General features: G+C 50.5%; 1 protein-coding gene across 4 annotated transcripts in view; it reads right to left on the reverse strand.

Annotated features, from left to right (window-relative positions):
- Positions 1-20,518, reverse strand: part of ERBB4 (erb-b2 receptor tyrosine kinase 4) — a 979,801-nt gene that overhangs the window by 12,049 nt on the left and 947,234 nt on the right. For all 4 annotated transcript variants that reach the window (XM_068160757.1, XM_068160755.1, XM_068160756.1 and 1 more), the window contains exon 25: positions 18,538-18,708. In XM_068160757.1, the coding sequence (XP_068016858.1) occupies positions 18,538-18,708 (171 nt within the window). The remainder of the gene's footprint in view (positions 1-18,537; positions 18,709-20,518) is intronic.

The raw sequence follows: 20,518 nt of genomic DNA on the forward strand, positions 1-20,518 counted from the left end.
GGGGGCCAAGCTCTTGTGGGTGCTGCACAGCAATAAGCCAAGGACCAATGGAGACAAACTTGAAGAGAGAAGGTTTCAGCTGAACATGAGGAGAAACTTCTTTGCAGTGAGGGTGACAGAGGCCTGGAGCAGGCTGCCCAGAGAGGTTGTGGAGTCTCCTTCTCTGGGGCCTTTCAACCCCACCTGGATCCATTCCTGTGCAGACTCCCCTGGGTGATGCTGCTCTGTCAGGGGGGTTGGACTGGATGATCTCTGGAGGTCCCTTCCAGCCTCTAACGTTCTGTGATTCTCTGCAGCTGCTTTGGGATGTGTGTGTGCTGTACATCTCATACTGCAGGTAAGCAAACAGCAGCTTGTCCCTCCTGAGTTAGTGTAGCCAGACAGGACATAGATTTTTCCAGTGAGAGGAAAGAGGACCCTGTTATTCAACAACAGAGCAGGATAGCAATAAAACACACAGGTTGCTGACAGCAGCTATGCAGCAATTTACAGCACCCTTAGTTCAACAGCCATAAAGCTCCACTGGGGATCGATGGATCTTTGTTGGAGATGATCAAGCCCCAGGCTCCCTCCCACATTACTCCTCCTCAGAATGTCTGTAAACATTTTAACTGGAAAGCTGAGACAGAAGTATGCAGGAAAAGAATGCAAGGACCATCCTGTGTTTCCTGAACTGCTCCAGCTTCTGAGGCCCCACCTGGAATACTGCATCCAGTTCCAGGCTCCCTGGTTCAGGAAGGACAGGGATCTGCTGGAGAGAGTCCATGGGAGGGCTGCAAGGATGCTGAAGGGACTAAAGGAATTCCAGGGCTGATGGGATTAAAAGGAGGTAGTGCTTTTACAGAGGAAGAATTGTCTGAGAGGGAGTTGGAAGAGCAATGGAGGAACCAGACAGTGCACCTTATCTATGTGTATGCAGATCTCAAAGGGGCCTCAGCTCAGTACCTTACCTTGAGTCTTGGTGTAAATCAGTAGCAGCATGTCTGAAGACAGCACACAGCCTGAACTTCTGAACTTTTAGGACAGAGGGCAGGCTTAATAGACTACTGAATATTAACTTCTCCACCCAGAGAAGTGAAGAACCTGATTTAAATGAAAATAGGATGTGTGATGCAGGGGGGTTGCATATGAAGGGATGCATGCAGTAGGCTTTTCAGGAAAGACTTTAAACCCTCAGGTGGCCAAGAAGGCCAATGGCATCCTGGCCTGGATCAGGAATTGTGTGACCTGCAGGAACAGGGAAGTCATTCTGCCCCTATACTCTGCACAGGTTAGGCCACACCTTGAGTCCTGTGTCCAGATCTGGGCTCCTCAATTGGAGAGGGATATTGAGATACTTGAACGTGACCAGAGAAGGGCAACAAGGCTGGGGAGGGGTCTGGAGCACAGCCCTGTGAGGAGAGGCTGAGGGAGCTGGGGTTGCTTAGCCTGGAGAAGAGGAGGCTGAGGGGAGACCTCATTGCTCTCTACAACTCCCTGAAGGGAGGTTGTAGCCAGGTGGGGGTTGGTCTCTTCTCCCAGGCAACCAGTGACAGAACAAGAGGACACAGTCTCAAGCTGCATCAGAGAAAGTTTAGGCTGGAGGTGAGGAGAAAGTTCTTCACTGAGAGAGTTGTTAGCCATTGGGATGTGCTGCCCAGGGAGGTGGTGGAGTCCCCATCCCTGGAGGTGTTCATAAAGGATTAGATGCGGCACTGGTTTAGTTGTCAGGAGGTATTAGGTATTAGGTAATAGGTTGGACTTGATGATCTCTGAGGTCTTTTCCACCCTGGTTGATTCTGTGATTCTATGATTCCTGAGTACCTTAGCCAATGGGGAAAGGCAGAGGGAAATTTGCATCTGGGATTTTAGGATATGAGGGGAGCTGCCTCTTCCAGCAATGGGAGGCCTGTGATTGCATGAAGTTTTACAAGACTCCTCCCTCTCCCTTGTGAACAGGAACTTCTGGATGAGAATATTTTTTCCTTACAGGAGGAAAAGGCACAAAACCAGAATCTGGGAGACACAATGGTTATGCAAATTAAAGGGTTTGAAGATGCCTTAAAAGCCCAAATGGAAGCAAGAGCCCTGCTGGGACTAGCCCAGACAGATCATAGAATCACCGCATCACAGTATCACCAAGGTTGGAAGAGACCTCAAGGATCATCAAGTCCAACCTGTCACCACACACCTCATGACTAGACCATGGCAGCAAGTGCCACATCCAATCCCCTCTTGAACACCTCCAGGGATGGGGACTCCACCACCTCCCTGGGCAGCACATTCCAATGGCTAACGACTCTCTCTGGGAAGAACTTTCTCCTCACCTCCAGCCTAAACTTCCCCTGGTGCAGCTTGAGACTGTGTCCTGTTGTTCTGGTGCTGGGTGCCTGGGAGAAGAGACCAACCCCCACCTGGCTACAACCTCCCTTCAGGGAGTTGTAGACTGCAATAAGGTCACCCCCGAGCCTCCTCTTCTGCAGGCTAAGCAACCCCAGCTCCCTCAGCCTCTCCTCACAGGGCTGTGCTCCAGACCCCTCCCCAGCCTCGTTGCCCTTCTTAAATTGAGGAGACACAGGACTCAAGGTGTGGCCTAAGCAGTGCTGAGTGTAGGGGCAGAATGACCTCCCTGCTCTGTTCTTCCCAGAAAGAGAGATTGAGCCATTGGGATGTGCTGCCCAGGGAGGCGCTGGGGTCAACGTCCCTGGAGGTGCTTAAGAAGAGCCTGGATGAGGCTCTTAGTGCCATGGTCTAGTTGATTAGTTAGGGTTGAGTGATCATTTGGGCTTGGTGACCTGGAGGTCTCTTCCAACCTGGCTGATTCTGTGATTTGATCTAAGCATGAGACAAGAAGGAGGATGCAAGAACTCCTGTTCCCCTGTTACTCTGTATTAAGGCAGCAGGAGTGCCAAACAGAGCAGGAAGAGAGGCAGCTTGCCTGTGTCTGCCTTTTCCTGTCAATCACTTTTACTCCCATGTCCTCCTTGTCACTCACCACTGGCTTTCTGTAGCTCCTTTTTCAATGCATTGTCTAAGACATCCTGCAGTCAATGGCAGCTTCTACCACGAGGCCAACTCCCCACAGCTGGGGAGAGACAACACCACTATTTCCTAGCTGCTCTAACAATTCCTTGTGGGAGAGAAGGGTCAAGGCACTGCTCCTATTCATATGCTGCAGCATCTGTCCAAGATACAGCAGCAGCAGCTCCTCTTCTGAAAAAGCCTCAAGCTTCCAATCCCAAAACAGGGCAAGGAGGGGGAAACAGGACTGAAACCACAACATGGTCATCATTTGTGATTGTGACAGGGCAGACAAGGAGGGGGGAAAAAAGGAAAAGAGAGAAATAGCACAAAAGAAAGTTGATGAGCAGCAGCCCCCTCCTAAGCCACCTTCCCCAGGCTGCCTTACACAGTAATCAAAGGATATTCTGAGCCTCTCAAAATGCCATCAGCCCTCATTGAGAATGAAATAGAGCACATCTCCACTGCAGCCTTTCCAGCAGTAATCATTACAGCAGGCTGGCCTGAACAGGGAGCTCTTACAGACAAAGAGGGGGGTTAAAAATAAAAGGAGGGGGGGAGGGAGTGGAGGGAGAAATTCCTCCCTAAAAATCTGAATAGAAACTTGATGATAATCTCCCAATTTTATTATGCAAGGGGGAAGAGAAATCTGTAATTGTGCACTCTTGGTCTCTTCTGGCAAAGAATAGGCTGCTTGATGAAATGCTGGTTTGATTTAAAGCAGGGCTGAGGTTCTGGTGGCAATAATACACTAAAATAAATAACCATCCAACTGATTGGGAGAAAAGAATCCTTTCTTTCTTTTTTAACACTCTAAATCTAAACTTCATCTGTGCCTCCTCCCACTTCTCTCCACCACCTCTTTTGGAGACTCTTATTATAGCTTTGGGCATTTTTACCCTCCCCTGCCACAGCATTTCACAGGACAGCTCAAGAGAGACAGAGACCTGCTGGAGAGAGTCCAAGGGAGAGCCAGGAGGATGCTTAGGGGACTTGAGCATCTCCCCTGTGAAGAGAGACTGAGAGGCCTGGGGCTGTTTAGTCTGGAGAAGAGAAGGCTGAGAGGGGATCTGATCAATGTCTATCAAGAGCTGAGGGCTGGGGGTCAAGTGGAGGGGGCCAAGCCCTTTTCAGTGGTGTGCAGCAAAACGCCAAGGAACAATGGACACAAACCTGAACAGAGAAGGTTTCAGATCAGCATGAGGAGAAATTTCTTACCAGTAAGGGTGCTGGAGCCCTGGAGCAGGCTGCCCAGAGAGGTTGTGGAGTCTCCTCTGGAGCCTTTCAACCCCCACCTGGATGCATTCCTGCGCAGACTCCCCTGGGTGATGCTGCTCTGGCAGCGAGGTTGGACTGGGTGACAGCTGGAGGTCCCTCCCAACCTCTAATGTACTGTGGTGCTGTGATCCTATGACAGACAGACTCTGCCTTGGCTAACACATGGGCATGCCAGGCTGTGCTGGCATTGATCCCTATCCCAGGTATGTTTAGAAAGAGCAGTAGTGGGCTCAGGATGCTCCAGAGTGCTCCTGCCACCTTACACTGGAAGCAGCATTGCAGGAGTCCCCTTGCCATGGGCCACTGTGGATGGCCCTCCGTGGCTCCTGATCCATAACCATCTTGGGCAGGCAGGTGTTTAGATGACAGCTCCTTGGAGCCCTGCCAGCTGCCTTTCCAAATCAGGGCCCCTTTGTATTTTCAGGTGCTTTCATTATTTTAAGCACATGCCAACTCTGATTCCTCAGAAGAAGGCTATTTTTTCCCCCACAATTTCTGCTTCAAAGCTAAGGCACCAAAAGAAGATTTTTCTCCCAGCTCTCATAATTATTTCCTGACTCTTAGTCCACTTTTCCTTCTCCTGAATTATGCAGAGTTGTTTAGCTTGCTCTTTTCCAAGAATGCCTCATCAGTGCAGTGGAGAAATATTTATTACTTACTCTCTTTATATCTATTGACTTTCCCACCCACCCCCCTCCTTTTTTTTCTTTTCCTTTTCAAGAGAGAAGAGAAAAATGGACCAGCTGTGAGCTCTCTTGACTGCTAACACAGCCAGCAGCTATTCATGGATTAAGCAGATGCTGCCTGATTTTAAACCAGTTGATATTAAAGCCCAATAAATTTCCCTGCCATGGCATGGAAAGCAAAACACAGCTACAGCCTCTTGCATCCATTCCACTGAGCATCAACTCCTGGTAGGTCTCTCCAGGATGCACTGGAAGGTGGTGATTTGTTATTAAGTACATATTAAACCTGTAGCAAACAAAATGCCAGCCCACATTACATCTGCCTGCTTGAATGGGACAGAAAACAGCTAATATCTCAGTACCCCAGCAGCACAGTACATTAGAGGCTGGAAGGAACCTCCAGACATCATCCAGTCCGAGCCCCCTGCCAGAGCAGCATCACCCAGGGTAGTCTGCACAGGAATGCATCCAGGTGGGGTTGGAAAGCTCCAGAGAAGGAGACTCCACAACCTCTCTGGGCAGCCTGCTCCAGGCCTCTTTCACCCTCACTGCAAAGAAGTTTCTCCTCATGTTGAGCTGAAACCTTCTCTGGTCAAGCTTGAATGCGTGCCAAAACATGAGCCAGCAGTGTGCCCGGGTGGCCAAGAAGGCCAATGGCATCCTGGCCTGCAGCAGGAACAGTGTGGCCAGCAGGAGCAGGGAAGTCATTGTGCCCCTGTACTCTGCATTGGTTAGGCCACACCTTGAGTCCTGTGTCCAGCTCTGGGCCCCTCAGTTTAAGAAGGACATTGAGAGACTTGAAGGTGTCCAGAGAAGGGCAATGAGGCTGGGGAGAGGCCTTGAGCACAGCCCTGTGAGGAGAGGCTGAGGGAGCTGGGGTTGCTTAGCCTGGAGAAGAGGAGGCTCAGGGGAGACCTTCTTGCTGCCTACAACTATCTGAAGGGAGGTTGTAGCCAGGTGGGGGTTGGTCTCTTCTCCCAGGCAATCAGCACCAGAACAAGAGGACACAGTCTCAAGCTGTGCCAGGGGAAGTTTAGGCTGGAGGTGAGGAGAAAGTTCTTCACAGAAAGAGTAATTGGCCATTGGGATGTGCTGCCCAGGGAGGTGGTGGAGTCCCCATCCCTGGAGGTGTTCAAGAGGGGATTGGATGTGGCACTTGGTGCCATGGTCTAGTAGCCATGAGGTGTTGGCTGCCAGTTGGACTTGCTGATCTTTGAGGTCTCTTCCAACCTTGGTGATTCTGTGATTCGGTGATTCTATGATCCTAATCTAAAGCAACATGCAAAGAACTCTCTGTCAAGAGCCAACATCATCTGTTCTGTTTAGAGCCCCCTGTCTGAACTTTCTTCCTTTCCTCTGGCAAACTTAGCCCATTTTAAAGGGTAGTTAAATACTTACATTCCAAATCTACATATTTTATAATTTTATTTGAGAAGCTTTCAGCTTTCATGCAAATTAGTCAAACTGAAGGGGGAGGGGGGGAAATCACCCCTCCTGTATTGTACAGTCTCTTTTTGCATGGTTATGCTTAGCTCTTAGTTCACTCAGTGTAATAGAATTGTGTGGACTAGCAGCAGTCTGGATTCACCCCCTGCTTCTCAGGGAGAAAAGGGAGGGGATTCTTTCCCCTTTACTTCACTCTTCTTGAGACCCCACACAGAGGAGTGTGTCCAGCTCTGGAGAGCCCAACACAGAAAAACAGACATGGAACTGTTGGAGTGCATGCAGAGGAGGACCACGAGGATGAGCAGAAGGCTGGAGTTCCTCTTCTATGAAGAAAGGCTGAGAGAATTGGGGTTGTTCAGTCTGGAGAAGAGAAGGCTCTGAGGAGACCTTCTTGTGGCCTTCCAGTATCTGCAGGGGGCTACAGGAAAGCTGGGGAGGGACTCTTGAGGGTGTCAGGGAGTGATAGGACTGGGGGGGAATGGAGCAAAACTAGAAATGGGTAGATTGAGATTGGATGTTAGAAGAAGTTGTTCCCCATGAGGGTGGTGCCCAGGGAGGTGGTGGCAGCCTCATCCCTGGAGGTTTTTGCAGCCAGGCTGGATGTGGCTGTGAGCAAGCTGCTGTAGTGTGAGGTGTCCCTGGCCATGGCAGGGGGGTTGGAACTGGCTGATCCTTGAGGTCCATTCCAGCCCTGAGTATTCTATGACTCTATGATCCCCTTTCTTTCTCCTCTACTTTCTACTCTCACTGAGACCCCACCTGGCGCAGTGTGTCCAGATCTGGAGACTCCAACACAAAAAATCAGACATGGAACTGTTGGAGTGCATGCTGAGGAGGAGCATGAAGATGATCTGAGGGCTGGAGCACCTCTCCTATGAAGAAAGGCTGAGAGAATTTGGGATCTTCAGCCTGGAGAAGAGAAGGCTCCTGGGAGGCTTTAGAGCAGCCTTCCAGTACTTGCAGAGGGCCCTCAGGATGGCTGGAGAGGGACTGTTTACAAAGGCAGACAGGGTGAAGGGTAATGAGGACTTGATGATCTTTGAGGTCTCTTCCAACCTTGGTGATTCTGTGATTGGAAAGAATTTTATCACTGTGAGTGTGGTGAGGCACTGGAGCTGGTTGCCCAAAGAAGTTACAGAGGATCCAGCCTTGGAAGTGTTCAAAGCCAGGCTGGATGGGGCCTTGAGCAACCTGGGCTAGCAGGAAGCTCATGGCAGTGGGGCTAGAACTGGATGATCTTTATGGTCCCTTTGAACCCAAACCATTCTATGATGCTCTGAGAATGATGGTCTCTACATTTCCAACACAGGTCAGAAACAGGCACAGAAGAGTTTCACAGGGGAAAGAAGTTACAGTGGGTAAAGTATTTGTGCTGTCTGACTAGGCACCAACAAAACACTCACAGCTACTACCTAATATGAAAGAGTGGAACAGACAGAGGCCTCCTGCCATCAGGATGTCATTAAAACTTAGGCAAGCAGAAAAATGGAAACTTGAGATCTTGAAAGAGAGCCTGGTAGGACTTCCAGAATTACCCTAAAGGATTGGTGGCAGCCACTGCATCATCCTCTACACTGCTGCCTCAACTCTGCTGGGAAAATAAGCAGCATGGAGTATTTAATGAACTAATCAAACAGGCTTGCAAGAAGCAAGGGAGCTGACAGAGTTAGTGCCACTGTAATCTTCTGAAATGCTGTGAAAGATGCAAGACCAAATTAATTCACAAGTTCATCAAGGGGGCTGCAGGAAAGCTGGGGAGGGACTCCTGAGGGTGTCAGGGAGTGATAGGACTGGGGGGAATGGAGCAAAACTAGAAGTGGGTAGATTGAGCTTGGATGTTAGAAAGAAGTTGTTCCCCATGAGGGTGGTGAGACCCTGGCAGAGATTGCCCAGGGAGGTGGTGGAAGCCTCATCCCTGGAGGTGTTTGCAGCCACAACAGATGTGGCTGTGAGCAAGCTGCTCCAGGGTGAGGTCTCCCTGCCCATGGCAGGGGGGTTGGAACTGGCTGATCCTTGAGGTCCCTTCCAACCCTGACAATTCTGTGCTTTCACTGAAACACAGAGGCTGGTAAAAAGCCAAAAATAACCAAACCAAAACAAAACCCAGACCTCAGACTACTAAGACTTTAAGAATGTTTTTTATCACCTTTTAAGGAGAAGGAATTAAAGAAAGGGGATAGAAACAAATCAAAAGGTCAAGGACCTGACAGGTTGCAGTTAATAAGCATCAAATCTAAAGACAGATTTGGTCATAATATCTTTGAGAAGATATTGCAAGAGCAGAGGGGTGGCAAAGTCCAGACTGAACTCAGCTAAAAATGAGACATGAGTGTGGTCCTTCTTTTAGAGTGAATGCAGAGGTGGTACCATCCTGCTCAGCCCCATAACTTGCTGCTCCTTGACCCAGCACCAAGACAAAGAAGAGAATCACAGAACTGTCAGGGATAGAAGGGATCTCAAGGATCAGCCAGTTCCAACCCCCCTGCCATGGCCAGGGACACCTCACACTACAGCAGCTTGCTCACAGCCACATCCAGCCTGGCCTGAAAAAACCTCCAGGGATGAGGCTTCCACCACCTCCCTGGGCAACCTCTGCCAGTCTCTCACCACCCTCAGGGGGAACAACTTCTTCCTAACATCCAATCTCAATCTACCCATTTCTAGTCTTGCTCCATCCCCCCCAGTCCTATCCCTCCCTGACACCCTCAAAAGTCCCTCCCCAGCTTTCCTGTAGCCCCCTCCAGATACTGGAAGGCCACAAGAAGGTCTCCTCAGAGCCTTCTCTTCTCCAGACTGAACAGCCCCAACTCTCTCAGCCTGTCCTCATAGCAGAGCAGGTCCAGCCCTCTGCTCATCCTTGTGGCCCTTCTCTGGACACCTTCCAGCACCTCCAGATCCTTCCTGCAATAGAGGCTCCAGCACTGGCCCCAGAGCTCCAGCTGTGGTCTCAGCAGAGTGGAGCAGAGGGGGAGAATCCCCTCCCTGGCCCTGCTGGCCACACTTCTCTTGCTGCAGCCCAGGCTCTGCTTGGCTCTCTGGGCTGCAAGTGCTCACTGCTGGCTGCTGTCGAGCTTCTCCTCCCCCAGCGCCCCCAAGTCCTTTTCTTCAGGAGAATCACAGAGATAGCCTCTTGTCTGGCTTCTCTCTGGAACAATCTTTTCATGTACAGATGCTCAGGCATGAAGCACTACCAGGCCTAACCTCGCAGCAGGCAGGACTGCTGCACCCCAGCCCCTACACAGGGAGCTGAGAATTGCCTTTTGCAGTGCCAGAGCCTTCTGTAGCCAGGCAGAACAGCTTCTCCCTGCACAGATAAATTACACACCTCAGAAAACAACAGCCTGATGTTTAATGGCAGGGCTGGCAGGTGCTTCCCTGATATACAGCATATGGACTCACATTACAGAGGCAGTATCAACAAGTCATAAACAGCAGGGACAGCTTTCAGCAGGAATTAGCCAAGTACTGAGAGAGAGAAAAAGCATCCTGGGGTACACATAATACTTCCTGGCTGAGTATTATCTCTGTCCACACAGGACAGGGCTGGTTACAAGCACCTGAATGAATCAGCTAATGGCTGTGAATGGAGGACTCTCTACAACTAGCTGGGGCCCTGTGCTCCTGGAAGCACTGCTGAGGATTTAGCTTATCTGGCAGAAGCACAGAGCTCCCCAAACTCCACATTTCTAGAATATCTCTAGACAAGGGAAAAGAAAAGCTGGGGAAAAGCTGAGGGGCTGAAAATTGCAACTGAAGAGCTCCAGATGCAATGAAAGAATCCCATTTAGCCTAGGATGCTGATTTTCATTGAAGAGCTGCATCAGTCTCAGGCTGAGCTTCATAACAGGGGGCACTGTTGTGGCCACACTGCCTGCAGGCTTCTGCTCCTGGGAGTACAGGTCCCAAAGTTGTGGTAGAATGAAGCCAGTGTGGGTGTGATGGAAACACTGAAGCCGTGACTGAGCCCTGCAGCTACACAAGTCTCAGTAATCCTTGAGGATGGAGAATGTGACACTTCCTGGAGAAGCTGAAACTCCCTGGAAGAGTTCCCTCTTTCCAGCCCTCTTTCCATGGCCTGCCAGCTCAGTGTTGCTAATTCAGATCACAGGATCAGAGGACATTAGGGGTTAGAAGGACCCCCCTGCCAGAGCAGGACCATAGAATCCAACACAGGAACACATCCAGACAGGGATGGAAAGCCTCCAGAGAAGGAGGCTTCACAACTTCTCTGGGCAGCCTCTTCCAGTGCTCTGTCACCCTCACAGTGAAGAAGTTCCTCCTCATGTTGAGGTGGAACCTCCTCTGCTGCAGTTTCCATCCATTGCCCTTTGTGCTACCCCAGGGCACAAGTAAGCAGAGCCTGTCCCTGACCCTTCCTTCCTGACCCCCAGCCCTCAGCTAGTGATAGGCATTGATCAAATCCCCTCTCAGTCTTCTCCTCTCCAGTCTAAACAGCCCCAGGGCTCTCAGCCTCTCCTCACCAGGCAGGGCTCCAGTCCCTTCAGCATCCTTGCAGCCCTCCCTTGGACTCTCTCCAGCAGATCCCTGTCCCTCCTGAACTGGGGAGCCCAGAACTGGATGCAATATTCCAGGGGAGGTCTCAGCAGGGCAGAGTAGAGGGGGAGGAGAACTTCTCTCAAAGAGCCTCTTCCTTCACAGGGGAGGGAGAAGGCAGGTAGTATGTAATACAGACCTCAGCCAGGGGTGCCTCTTCCAGGAAACAAGCTGCAAGGATTTAGGAACAACAGCACCTTAAAGAATGTCCAGAGCTTTCCCTAGAAAGCTCTTCCTTAATTCCCTGACTTCAAAGCCTGAGTGTGAGGAAGGTCATGATCTCCCTGCTTTGTTCCTGGACAATAAATCTGATGAGGAGCAACTGAAGGAGCTGGGGATGGTTAGTTTGAAGCAGAGGAGCCTGAGGGGAGACCTCCTGGCTCTCTACAGCTCCCTGAAAGGAGGTTGTGGAGAGCTTGGTGCTGGTCTCTTCTCACAGGTGATTAGCCATAGAACAAGAGGGAAGAGCCTCAAGCTGCAGCAGGGCAGGTTCAGACTGGACAGGAGGAAGAATTTTTTCCCCATCAAGAGTGGTCAGGGCTTGGAATGTGCTGCCCAGGGAGGTGGTGGAGTCCCCAAGGCTGGCTGTGTTTGAAGGTGGTTTGGCTGTGGTGCTTGGGGCTGTGGTTTAGGGGTGATCCTTGCAGAGTAGGGTTCTGGGTTGGACTTGGTGATGCTGAGGCTCTTTTCCAAGCTGAATGTTTCTGTGATGCTGTGATTCCTGCAAGCTTCTGCCCCCAGCAGAGCTGTGCTGCTGGAGCACTCCAACAAAACTCTCAGCACAAGACACTCAGAGAAGGAGCACAGCACTGTGCCATCACCTAACTGACTCTTTCCTCACTGAAGCTACAATCAGAGCAACTCAGAAGAGAGAGACAGTGTCTTTGATGCTCTGGTCTCTGAACACCACAGGAAGATCACTCAGCTCCTGCCTCTGAGTTTGACTTCACCAAACTGCAAGGCAGTCTCCCCCTAAAATGTGATTTGCCAGCCACAGGGAACACAAAGTACCTGAGCTGTATCAATTCATTTGGCATCCATGGCTGCAAGCAGAACCAGGAGGGTGTGCAATATTAATATTCACTACACCCACCAAGCAGGAATCACAAACCACCCACAGGAAACACAGCCCCAGACTCAGCCAACTGCAGACACAGAGCTCTGACAGCATTTCGGTTCGCTGTGATTCTCCTAGCTGACATCCATCTGTACTCAGCTATGCACAGCAGATGCACTGTTACCTGAGAGAAGCTCCTGTGTGTTTTGCTTCAAATCAACATCACTCTTCACTGAAGGAGTAGTTAGTGCACCAAGAACCTGAGTGCTTCAGGAAAAAACAGCAACCACGTAGCTTTCTGCACAGAGAGCAAACAAATGTGCCATATCCAGAGGGGGAAAAAGCCTTCCTGCAAAGCAAGCTAGGCAGGCTTGGATGGGGGTTCTGCACATTGGCCACAGCAACCCCAGGCAGTGCTACAGGCTGGGGTCAGAGTGGCTGAGAGCAGCCAGGCAGAGAGGGAGCTGGGGGTGCTGGTTGATGGTAGGCTGAACATGAGCCTGCAGTGTGCCCAGGCGGCCAGGAGGGCCAATGGCATCCTGGCCTGCATCAGGAACAGTGTGGCCAGCAGGAGCAGGGAGGTCATTCTGCCCCTGTACATTGCACTGGTTAGGCCACACCTTGAGTCCTGTGTCCAGTTCTGGGCTCCTCAGTTTAGGAAGGAGGTTGAGCTGCTGGAAGGTGTCCAGAGAAGGGCAACAAAGTTGGTGAGGGGTTTGGAACACAGCCCTGTGAGGAGAGGCTGAGGGAACTGGGGTTGCTTAGCCTGGAGAAGAGGAGGCTCAGGGGTGACCTTATTGCTCTCTACAACTACCTGAAGGGAGGTTGTAGCCAGGCAGAGGTTGGTCTCTTCTCCCAGGCAACCAGCACCAGAACAAGAGGACACAGTCTCAAGCTGTGCCAGGGGAGGTTTAGGCTGGAGGTTAGGAGGAAGTTTTACACAGAGAGAGTGATTGCCCATTGGAATGTGGTGGAGTCACCATCATTGGAGGTGTTCAGGAGGAGACTTGACAGGGTGCTTGGTTGCATGGTTTAATTGGTTGGGTGGTGTTAGATGATAGGTTGGACAGAATGACCTTGAAGGTCTCTTCCAACCTGGTCTATTCTATTCTATTCTATTCTATTCTATTCTATTCTATTCTATTCTATTCTATTCTATTCTATTCTATTCTATTCTATTCTATTCTATTCTATTCTATGGGACTGCCAGCCTGGCTCCAAGCCCTCCCAGCAGCAGGGTGCTGTGGCCTGCCTGCAGTCCAGGTGTCCTGCAGTAGGAGTGGTCCATTGAGGAGATGTAGAACTGCTAGCAAACAGAGCAGAGACTGGAGCTGATCTGAGACAACAGACAGGCAGCCAAACCCTGCTGCTAATCCTGCTACAGAGCCCAAGCTCCAGTGACATCAAGTGCTACTATAAATCACTTCAATGGCAACTCCTTTGCCAGGCTCTTCTTTTACCCTTAAAAATGACCCCTCCACAAAGAGGCTCCTGCCATATAGGCTATAAACATGGAAAGGCTGCAAAGGCAGAGAGCTGGCTGTAAGCTTTCTGTCCCCCAGCTGCCCTCCCCAAGGCTACTTGGGGCAGAAAACTTGGCTCAGAATCTGAACACTTGGCAAAGTTTAGTTTAAGAGTTAGATTGCCAGAGGATGCCAGAGAAAAGTTCCCAGCAGTAGGAGTCACTGAAAGAAGGACTCAGTCTTGCTACTGTCACAGGGTCACAGGATCAGAGGATGTTAGGGGTTGGAAGGGACCTATGGAAACCTTCCAGTTCAAGCTCCCTGCCACAGCAGGACCAGAGAATCCAGCACAGGTCACACAGGAACACATCCAGACAGGGCTGGGAAGGCTTCAGAGAAGGAGACTCCACAACCTCTCTGGGCAGCCTGCTCCATTGCTCTGTGACCCTTACAGTGAAGAAGATCTTCCTCATGTTGAGGTAGAACCTTCTGTGCTGAAGTTTCCATCCACTGTCCCTTGGCCTATCCCAGGGCACAACTGAGCAGAGCCTGTCCCTGTCCCTTCCTTCCTGACCCCCAGCCCTACGATACTGATAAACATTGATCAGATCCCCTCTCAGTCTTCTCCTTTCCAGACTATACAGCTCCAGCACTTAGACTAAAAAGCCTACAGTGAACTGCCAAGCAAAGCTTCCACTGAGCTCAGTGGCAGAAGATCACAGTCACTCCAAGAGGGGAAATGGTGAGCTGCAGAGGGGAGACCTCACAGCAGGAAGGTGATGGAGGCTCTTTGTGGCAAAGATAAAGGCACAGTGTCTGTCTCTGCAGCTCTGCTGACTTAGAGAGGAGGCTGTGGGGAGACCTCCTGGCTCTCTACAGCTCCCTGAAAGGAGGTTATGGAGAGGTTGGTGCTGGTCTCTTCTCACAGGTCATTAGCCATAGAAGAAGAGGGAAGAGCCTCAAGCTGCAGCAGGGCAGGTTCAGAGTGGACAGTAGGAAGAATTTTTTCCCATCAGGAGTGGTCAGGGCTTGGAATGTGCTGCCCAGGGAGGTGGTGGAGTCCCCAAGGCTGGATGTGTTTGAAGGTGGTTTGGCTGTGGTGCTTGGGGCTCTGGTTTAGGGGTGATCCTTGTAGAGTAGGGTTCTGGGTTGGACTTGGTGATCCTGAGGCTCTTTTCCAACCTCAATGGTTGTGTGGTTCTGTGAAACAGCTGCATCAGTGTGGTTTGAATCTGGGCAAAGACTGCAAGAGAGTCACTTGAATTTCCTAATGATAATAATGATTGAAATAGTGATAAATGCCTCAGCTTGCTTTCTGTGCCTCTCCCAGTGACCATGGCAGTTGCCCAAACAGCACATTGGAAAGAGCTCTGTCACAATATGGTGAAATGAATTCTCTCAGCTGCCCCTTCTCAGCTGGCATTAAAGACAGAGGGCAGAAGGAGCTGCTGGAAAGGCAAGTGTATTTCCTACTGATCCTTCCTCCCTGAAATCCACTCCAGTATTCCCAGCAAACATGGGAGTGTGATGAAGAGAGCAAACATTGTGGGTCTGACTCTGCTGCCTCAGCTGCATGCTGGAGCAGATCACAGACTCACAGAATCACCAAGGTTGGAAGAGACCTCAAAGATCACTGAGTCCAACCTGCCACCACAGACCTCATGACTAGACCATGGCACCAAGTGCCACATCCAATCCCCTCTTGAACACCTCCAGGGATGGTGACTCCACCACCTCCCTGGGCAGCACATTCCAGTGGCTAACAACTCTCTCTGGGAAGAACTTTCTCCTCACCTCCAGCCTAAACTTCCCCTGGCACAGCTTCAGACTGTGTCCTCTTGTTCTGGTGCTGGTTGCCTGGGACAAGATACCAACCCCCCCCAGCTACAACCTCCCTTCAGGTAGTTGTAGACAGCAATGAGGTCTCCCCTGAGCCTCCTCTTCTCCAGGCTAAGCAACCCCAGCTCCCTCAGCCTCTCCTCACAGGGCTGTGCTCAAGGCCTCTCCCCAGCCTTGTTGCCCTTCTCTGGACACCTTCAAGTCTCTCAATGTCCTTCTGAAACTGAGGGGCCCAGAACTGGACACAGGACTCAAGGTGCAGCCTAACCAAAGCAGAGTCCAGGGGCACAATGACTTCCCTGCTCCTGCTGGCCACACTGTTCCTGATGCAGGCCAGGATGCCCTTGGCCCTCTTGGCCACCTGGGCACACTGCTGGCTCATGGCAGTACAGCCCTTGGTGAAACTAAGGTGCAGTGATTTAACCCAGGGTGACAGTCAACACTTTTCAGAGGCAACTATTGCTCTTTCCTTCCTTTCTCGGAGTTTGGCAGCAAACAGAACCTCTCCAAAAGCAGATTGGAGTAAAACTGAACTATTTCAGAACAGCATCAGCACTGAAAACTAACTCTTGCTGCCACAAAGACGAAGTTTCTTGCTTACTGCTACCATTCAGTGAAGCAGGAGAAATGCCACCTGAGTCCAGCTATAGCCAGCAGGGCTACAATCACAGAATTGTCAGGGTTGGAAGGGACCTCAAGGATCAGCCAGTTCCAAGCCCCCTGCCATGGCCAGGACACCTCACACTACAGCAGCTTGCTCACAGCCACATCCAGCCTGGCTGCAAAAACCTCCAGGCATGAGGCTTCCACCACCTCCCTGGGCAACCTCTGCCAGTCTCTCACCACCCTCAGGGGGAAAAACTTCTTTCTAACATCCAAGCTCAATCTACCCACTTCTAGTTTTGCTCCATCCCTCCCAGTCCTATCAATCCCTGACACCTTAAAAAGTCCCTCCCCAGCTTTCCTGTAGCCCCCTGCAGATACTGGAAGGCCACAAGAAGATCTCCTCAGAGCCTTCTCTTCTCCACACTGCACAGCCCCAACTCTCTCAGTCTGTCTCCAGAGCAGAGCAGCTCCAGCCCTCTGCTCATCCTCATGGCCCTGCTCTGGACACCTTCCAGCACCTCCAGATCCTTCCTGGAATAGAGGCTCCAGAACTGGACACAGTGCTCCAGGTGGGGTCTCAGCAGAGTGGAGCAGAGGGGGAGAATCCCCTCCCTGGCCCTGCTGGCCACACTTCTCTTGCTGCAGCCCAGGCTCTGCTTGGCTTTCTGGGCTGCAAGTGCTCCCTGCTGGCTCCTGTTGAGCTTCTCCTCCCCCAGCACCCCCAAGGCCTTTTCTTCAGGGCTGCTCTCAAGCCAGTCCCTGCCCAGCCTATATCAGTGCCTGGGATTGCCCTGACCCAGCTGCTGGACCTTGCCCTTGTTCTTGTTGAACCTCATGAGGTTGGCTTGGACCCAGCTTGGATCCAGGTCCCTCTGGATGGATCCCTTCCCTCCAAAGACCTCTGCTCTGTCTTGTCTTTGAAAACAGTAGCAGTTTCCTTATGAACTGGCTGGGTATTATTGAAGATCAGATTTTGTCTGTCTTATTCCAGAGCAGCACTGATTTATTCATGAGAGTTGAAAGAACTTCCTGGTCAGCTGTGGTTTATACACTCTTGGCTCCATTGTTTCCCTCCTCCCTGCCTCATATGGTAGAATCAGTTCAGAGCAGGGTATGAATTTGGAAGCACCCTGGCTAGGAACAAATGTCCAAAAGGTTTCTGAACGGGAGGAACAAACCCTGACATTTCAGTGAGGCTCCAGAGAGCATTTAAAATGTGACTCTCCGAATGAAAGGAGCACAGAATCAAAACAACAAACATGTCCCTGATTACCAAATACTCCTGATGCTTGTGCAAATGTCCTCACATTAGTAAGGGATTTCACCACCTTTTAGTTTTGTGAGAAGAAATTGCAGCCAGGCCACCAAAATGATGGCACCAAGCAGAGGAGCAGGCAGAGGTCAGAGCTGTGGGCAGGGAGGTCAGGAGTGAAAAGGGCTCCTGGAAAGAGGAACTCAAATCTCCACCTGCAGCAGGGCTGCTGTGTCACAGAGGCTGATCACAGGATGTTAGGGGTTGGAAGGGACCTCCAAAGATCTTCCAGTCTAACCCCCTTGCCAGAGCAGGACCAGAGAATCCAGCACAGGTCACACAGGAACACATCCAGACTGGGATGGAAAGGCTCCAGAGGAGGAGACTCCACAACCTCTCTGGGCAGCCTCTTCCAGTGCTCTGGGACCTTCACAGTGAAGAAGTTCCTCCTCATGTTGAGGTGGAACCTCCTGTGCTGTAGTTTCCATCCATTGCCCCTTGTCCTATCAAAGGAGGCAGGACTGAATTCACAAGGACTCACACACCAGGTCTGAGTCTGCTCTGGAGCTGTCAGTAGTCAGTGGATAGAGAAAGACACCTCCAGAAAGTAACTTCCCCCCCTTGTAAATGTCCAAGACAGGCAGCAATAATCACCCCCTGGGTGCACTCCCCCTTCTCCAATGCCAGGAAATGAAGCCTAGATGAAGAGCTTAGATGACATCCCTGTCCTTCTGATGGTTAAAGTTATGTGGGTTGAATTCTACCACAACACTCTCTGTGCCTCAGCTACCACTGCAAGCTGAAGAGCATTTCCTCCTCTGACCAGGATGTTAGGAAGGTCACCATGCTGCAATCTGTGACCTGCTCAGCAAAAAAAAACAGATGCTTGTAAGGGAGAGTTGTGAAAGTCTCACCTACAGATAGGGCAAGGAGCTGAAACCTGGCTCCAGACATCACAGCAGCATTAGCTTCGTATTCCAGCTGCCCTCCCTTACATCACTGCCAGCCCTGTCAAGACCACAGCACTGCAGGGATGGGAGAATCAAAGCTGTGCACCTCCTGGCCAGGATGGACCACAAGTGAGAAGCATCACTGCTGGACTCCCCAAGCCTCAGCTGTGCCTGCAGGACAGGTGGATCAAGTCAAGCCTTTGTTCACTCAAGGGCAAGCTGTGAATTTAGAACTCACTGAGGCGCAACAAGGAGGGGACCCACTGACAGCATTGTCAGAGTGGCTCTCCTTCCAAAGGGAGCTTGTAATTCCTGAGGCAGCCCTGGGCTAGGTGTGATTAGTGCACATCAGCCTCCACCTGTGCTTTGATAAGAGCCAGCACTTCCTGCCAGGGCTCCTTCTTACCCTGTTGGAATCAATTCTTGTCCTGGAGGTGTAGATGGGAGGAGGGATATTGAAGGCTTGAGGAACAAGATACTCTTCAGCATCCATCATATCTTCCAGGTCTTCCTCATCAAGAAGATTCTGGAAGAACTTGCTGTCATTTGGGCTTGGGAGCTTCATACGATCATCTCCCTAAAGAGTTGCATTGAGAGAGAGGAAAACAGTCAACAGATGGAAGAATTTCCACCCTAAAGGGAAAACTAACCCTCATGCCCTGGCAGCCAGGCTGCAGGGACCACACAGAGAGTCATACAAACAGAGTCATACAGTCATAGAATCACAGAGTCATAGAGTCATAGAATCACAGAGTCATAGAACCAGAGAGTCATAGAATCATAGAATCAGAGTCATAGAGTCATAGAACCACAGAGTCATAGAATCACAGAGTCATAGAGTCATAGAACCACAGAGTCATAGAATCACAGAGTCATAGAATCATAGAATCACAGAATCAGAGTCATAGAATCACAGAGTCATAGAACCAGAGAGTCATAGTATCATAGAGTCATAGAATCACAGAGTCATAGAGTCACAGAATCACAGAATCATAGAGTCATAGATTCATAGAATCACAGAATCACAGAGTCATAGAAGCAGAGAGTCATAGAATCACAGAGTCATAGAGTCATAGAATCACAGAGTCAGAGAGTCATAGAATCACAGAGTCATAGAGTCATAGAATCACAGAGTCAGAGAGTCATAGAATCACAGAGTCAGAGAGTCATAGAATCACAGAGTCATAGAGTCATAGAATCACAGAGTCAGAGAGTCATAGAATCACAGAGTCATAGAGTCATAGAATCACAGAATCAGAGAGTCATAGAATCACAGAGTCAGAGAGTCATAGAATCACAGAATTATGGAATCACAGAGTCATAGAATCAAAAACTCATGGAGACATGGAATCAGAGAATCATCACATGCTGCTTTGCTCTGAAGCACCACATCCACATCGTTACTTTTCTCCTTTTCTTTTGTCTTCCATTGGGAATATGATGGCTGAAATAGAGTAACTGCATAGAATCACAGAATGGGCTAGGTTGGAAGGGAGCTCCAAAGTTCATCCAGTCCAAGCCCTCTGCACTCATCAGGGACATCCCCAACTAGATCAGCTTGCCCACAGCCCTCTCCAGCCTCCCCTTGAATATCTCCAGGGATGGAGCCTCAACCACCTCCCTGGGCAACCTGTTCCAGTGTTCCACCACCCTCATGGTGCAGAACTTGTTCCTCACATCCAATCTCAATCTGCTCTGCTCTAGTTTGAAGCCATTGTCCCTGGTCCTGTCCCTGCAGGCCTTTGCAAACAGTCTCTCTGCAGCCTTCTTGCAGCCCCCTTCAGGTACTCTTAGGTCTCCCTGGAGCCTTCTGTTCTCCAGGCTGAACACCCCCAGCTCCCTCAGCCTGTCCTCAGAGCAGAGCTGCTCCAACCCCCTGAGCATTTTCATCACCCTCCTCTGGACCCTCTCCATCAGGTCCATGTCCTTCCTGTGTTGAGGGCTCCAGACCTGCACTCAGCACTGCAGGTGAGGTCTCAGCAGAGCAGAGCAAAGTGGCAGAATCACCTCTCTGGCTCTGCTGGCAGAGCTGCTTTGGATAAATCAAGTCCAGCCATTTGTTGATGTTCCTGTGACAGAGTATTTAGTTTTTCTTTCTGTTTTTAACCCCCAAGCTCAGTTTCTGGCCCTAGCCCCATCAAGACCTGCTGTATTTTGTGAAATATCTCAGCTATTACCATTCATATGCGAGGAGGGGTTAAAATAGCATGGAAACTGCTGGGTCTGGCTCTTTGCTTCACTGTAATTTGTATTTTTAGGGACTCAGAGGCCAAACTTCCCTCTCAAATCTCTCTGCCTATATATGGAAAGTTCTGCAGAATGTAACAGAGCTGCAAAACAATCAAAACCCAGCCAGGGAGCAACAGCAGCAACAATAATAGATATTT

This window comes from Melanerpes formicivorus, unplaced genomic scaffold (assembly GCF_026170545.1).
Source record: "Melanerpes formicivorus ecotype bairdi unplaced genomic scaffold, bMelFor1.0.p_v2 SCAF_52, whole genome shotgun sequence".
In the NCBI taxonomy this organism is placed as follows: Eukaryota; Metazoa; Chordata; class Aves; order Piciformes; family Picidae; genus Melanerpes; species Melanerpes formicivorus.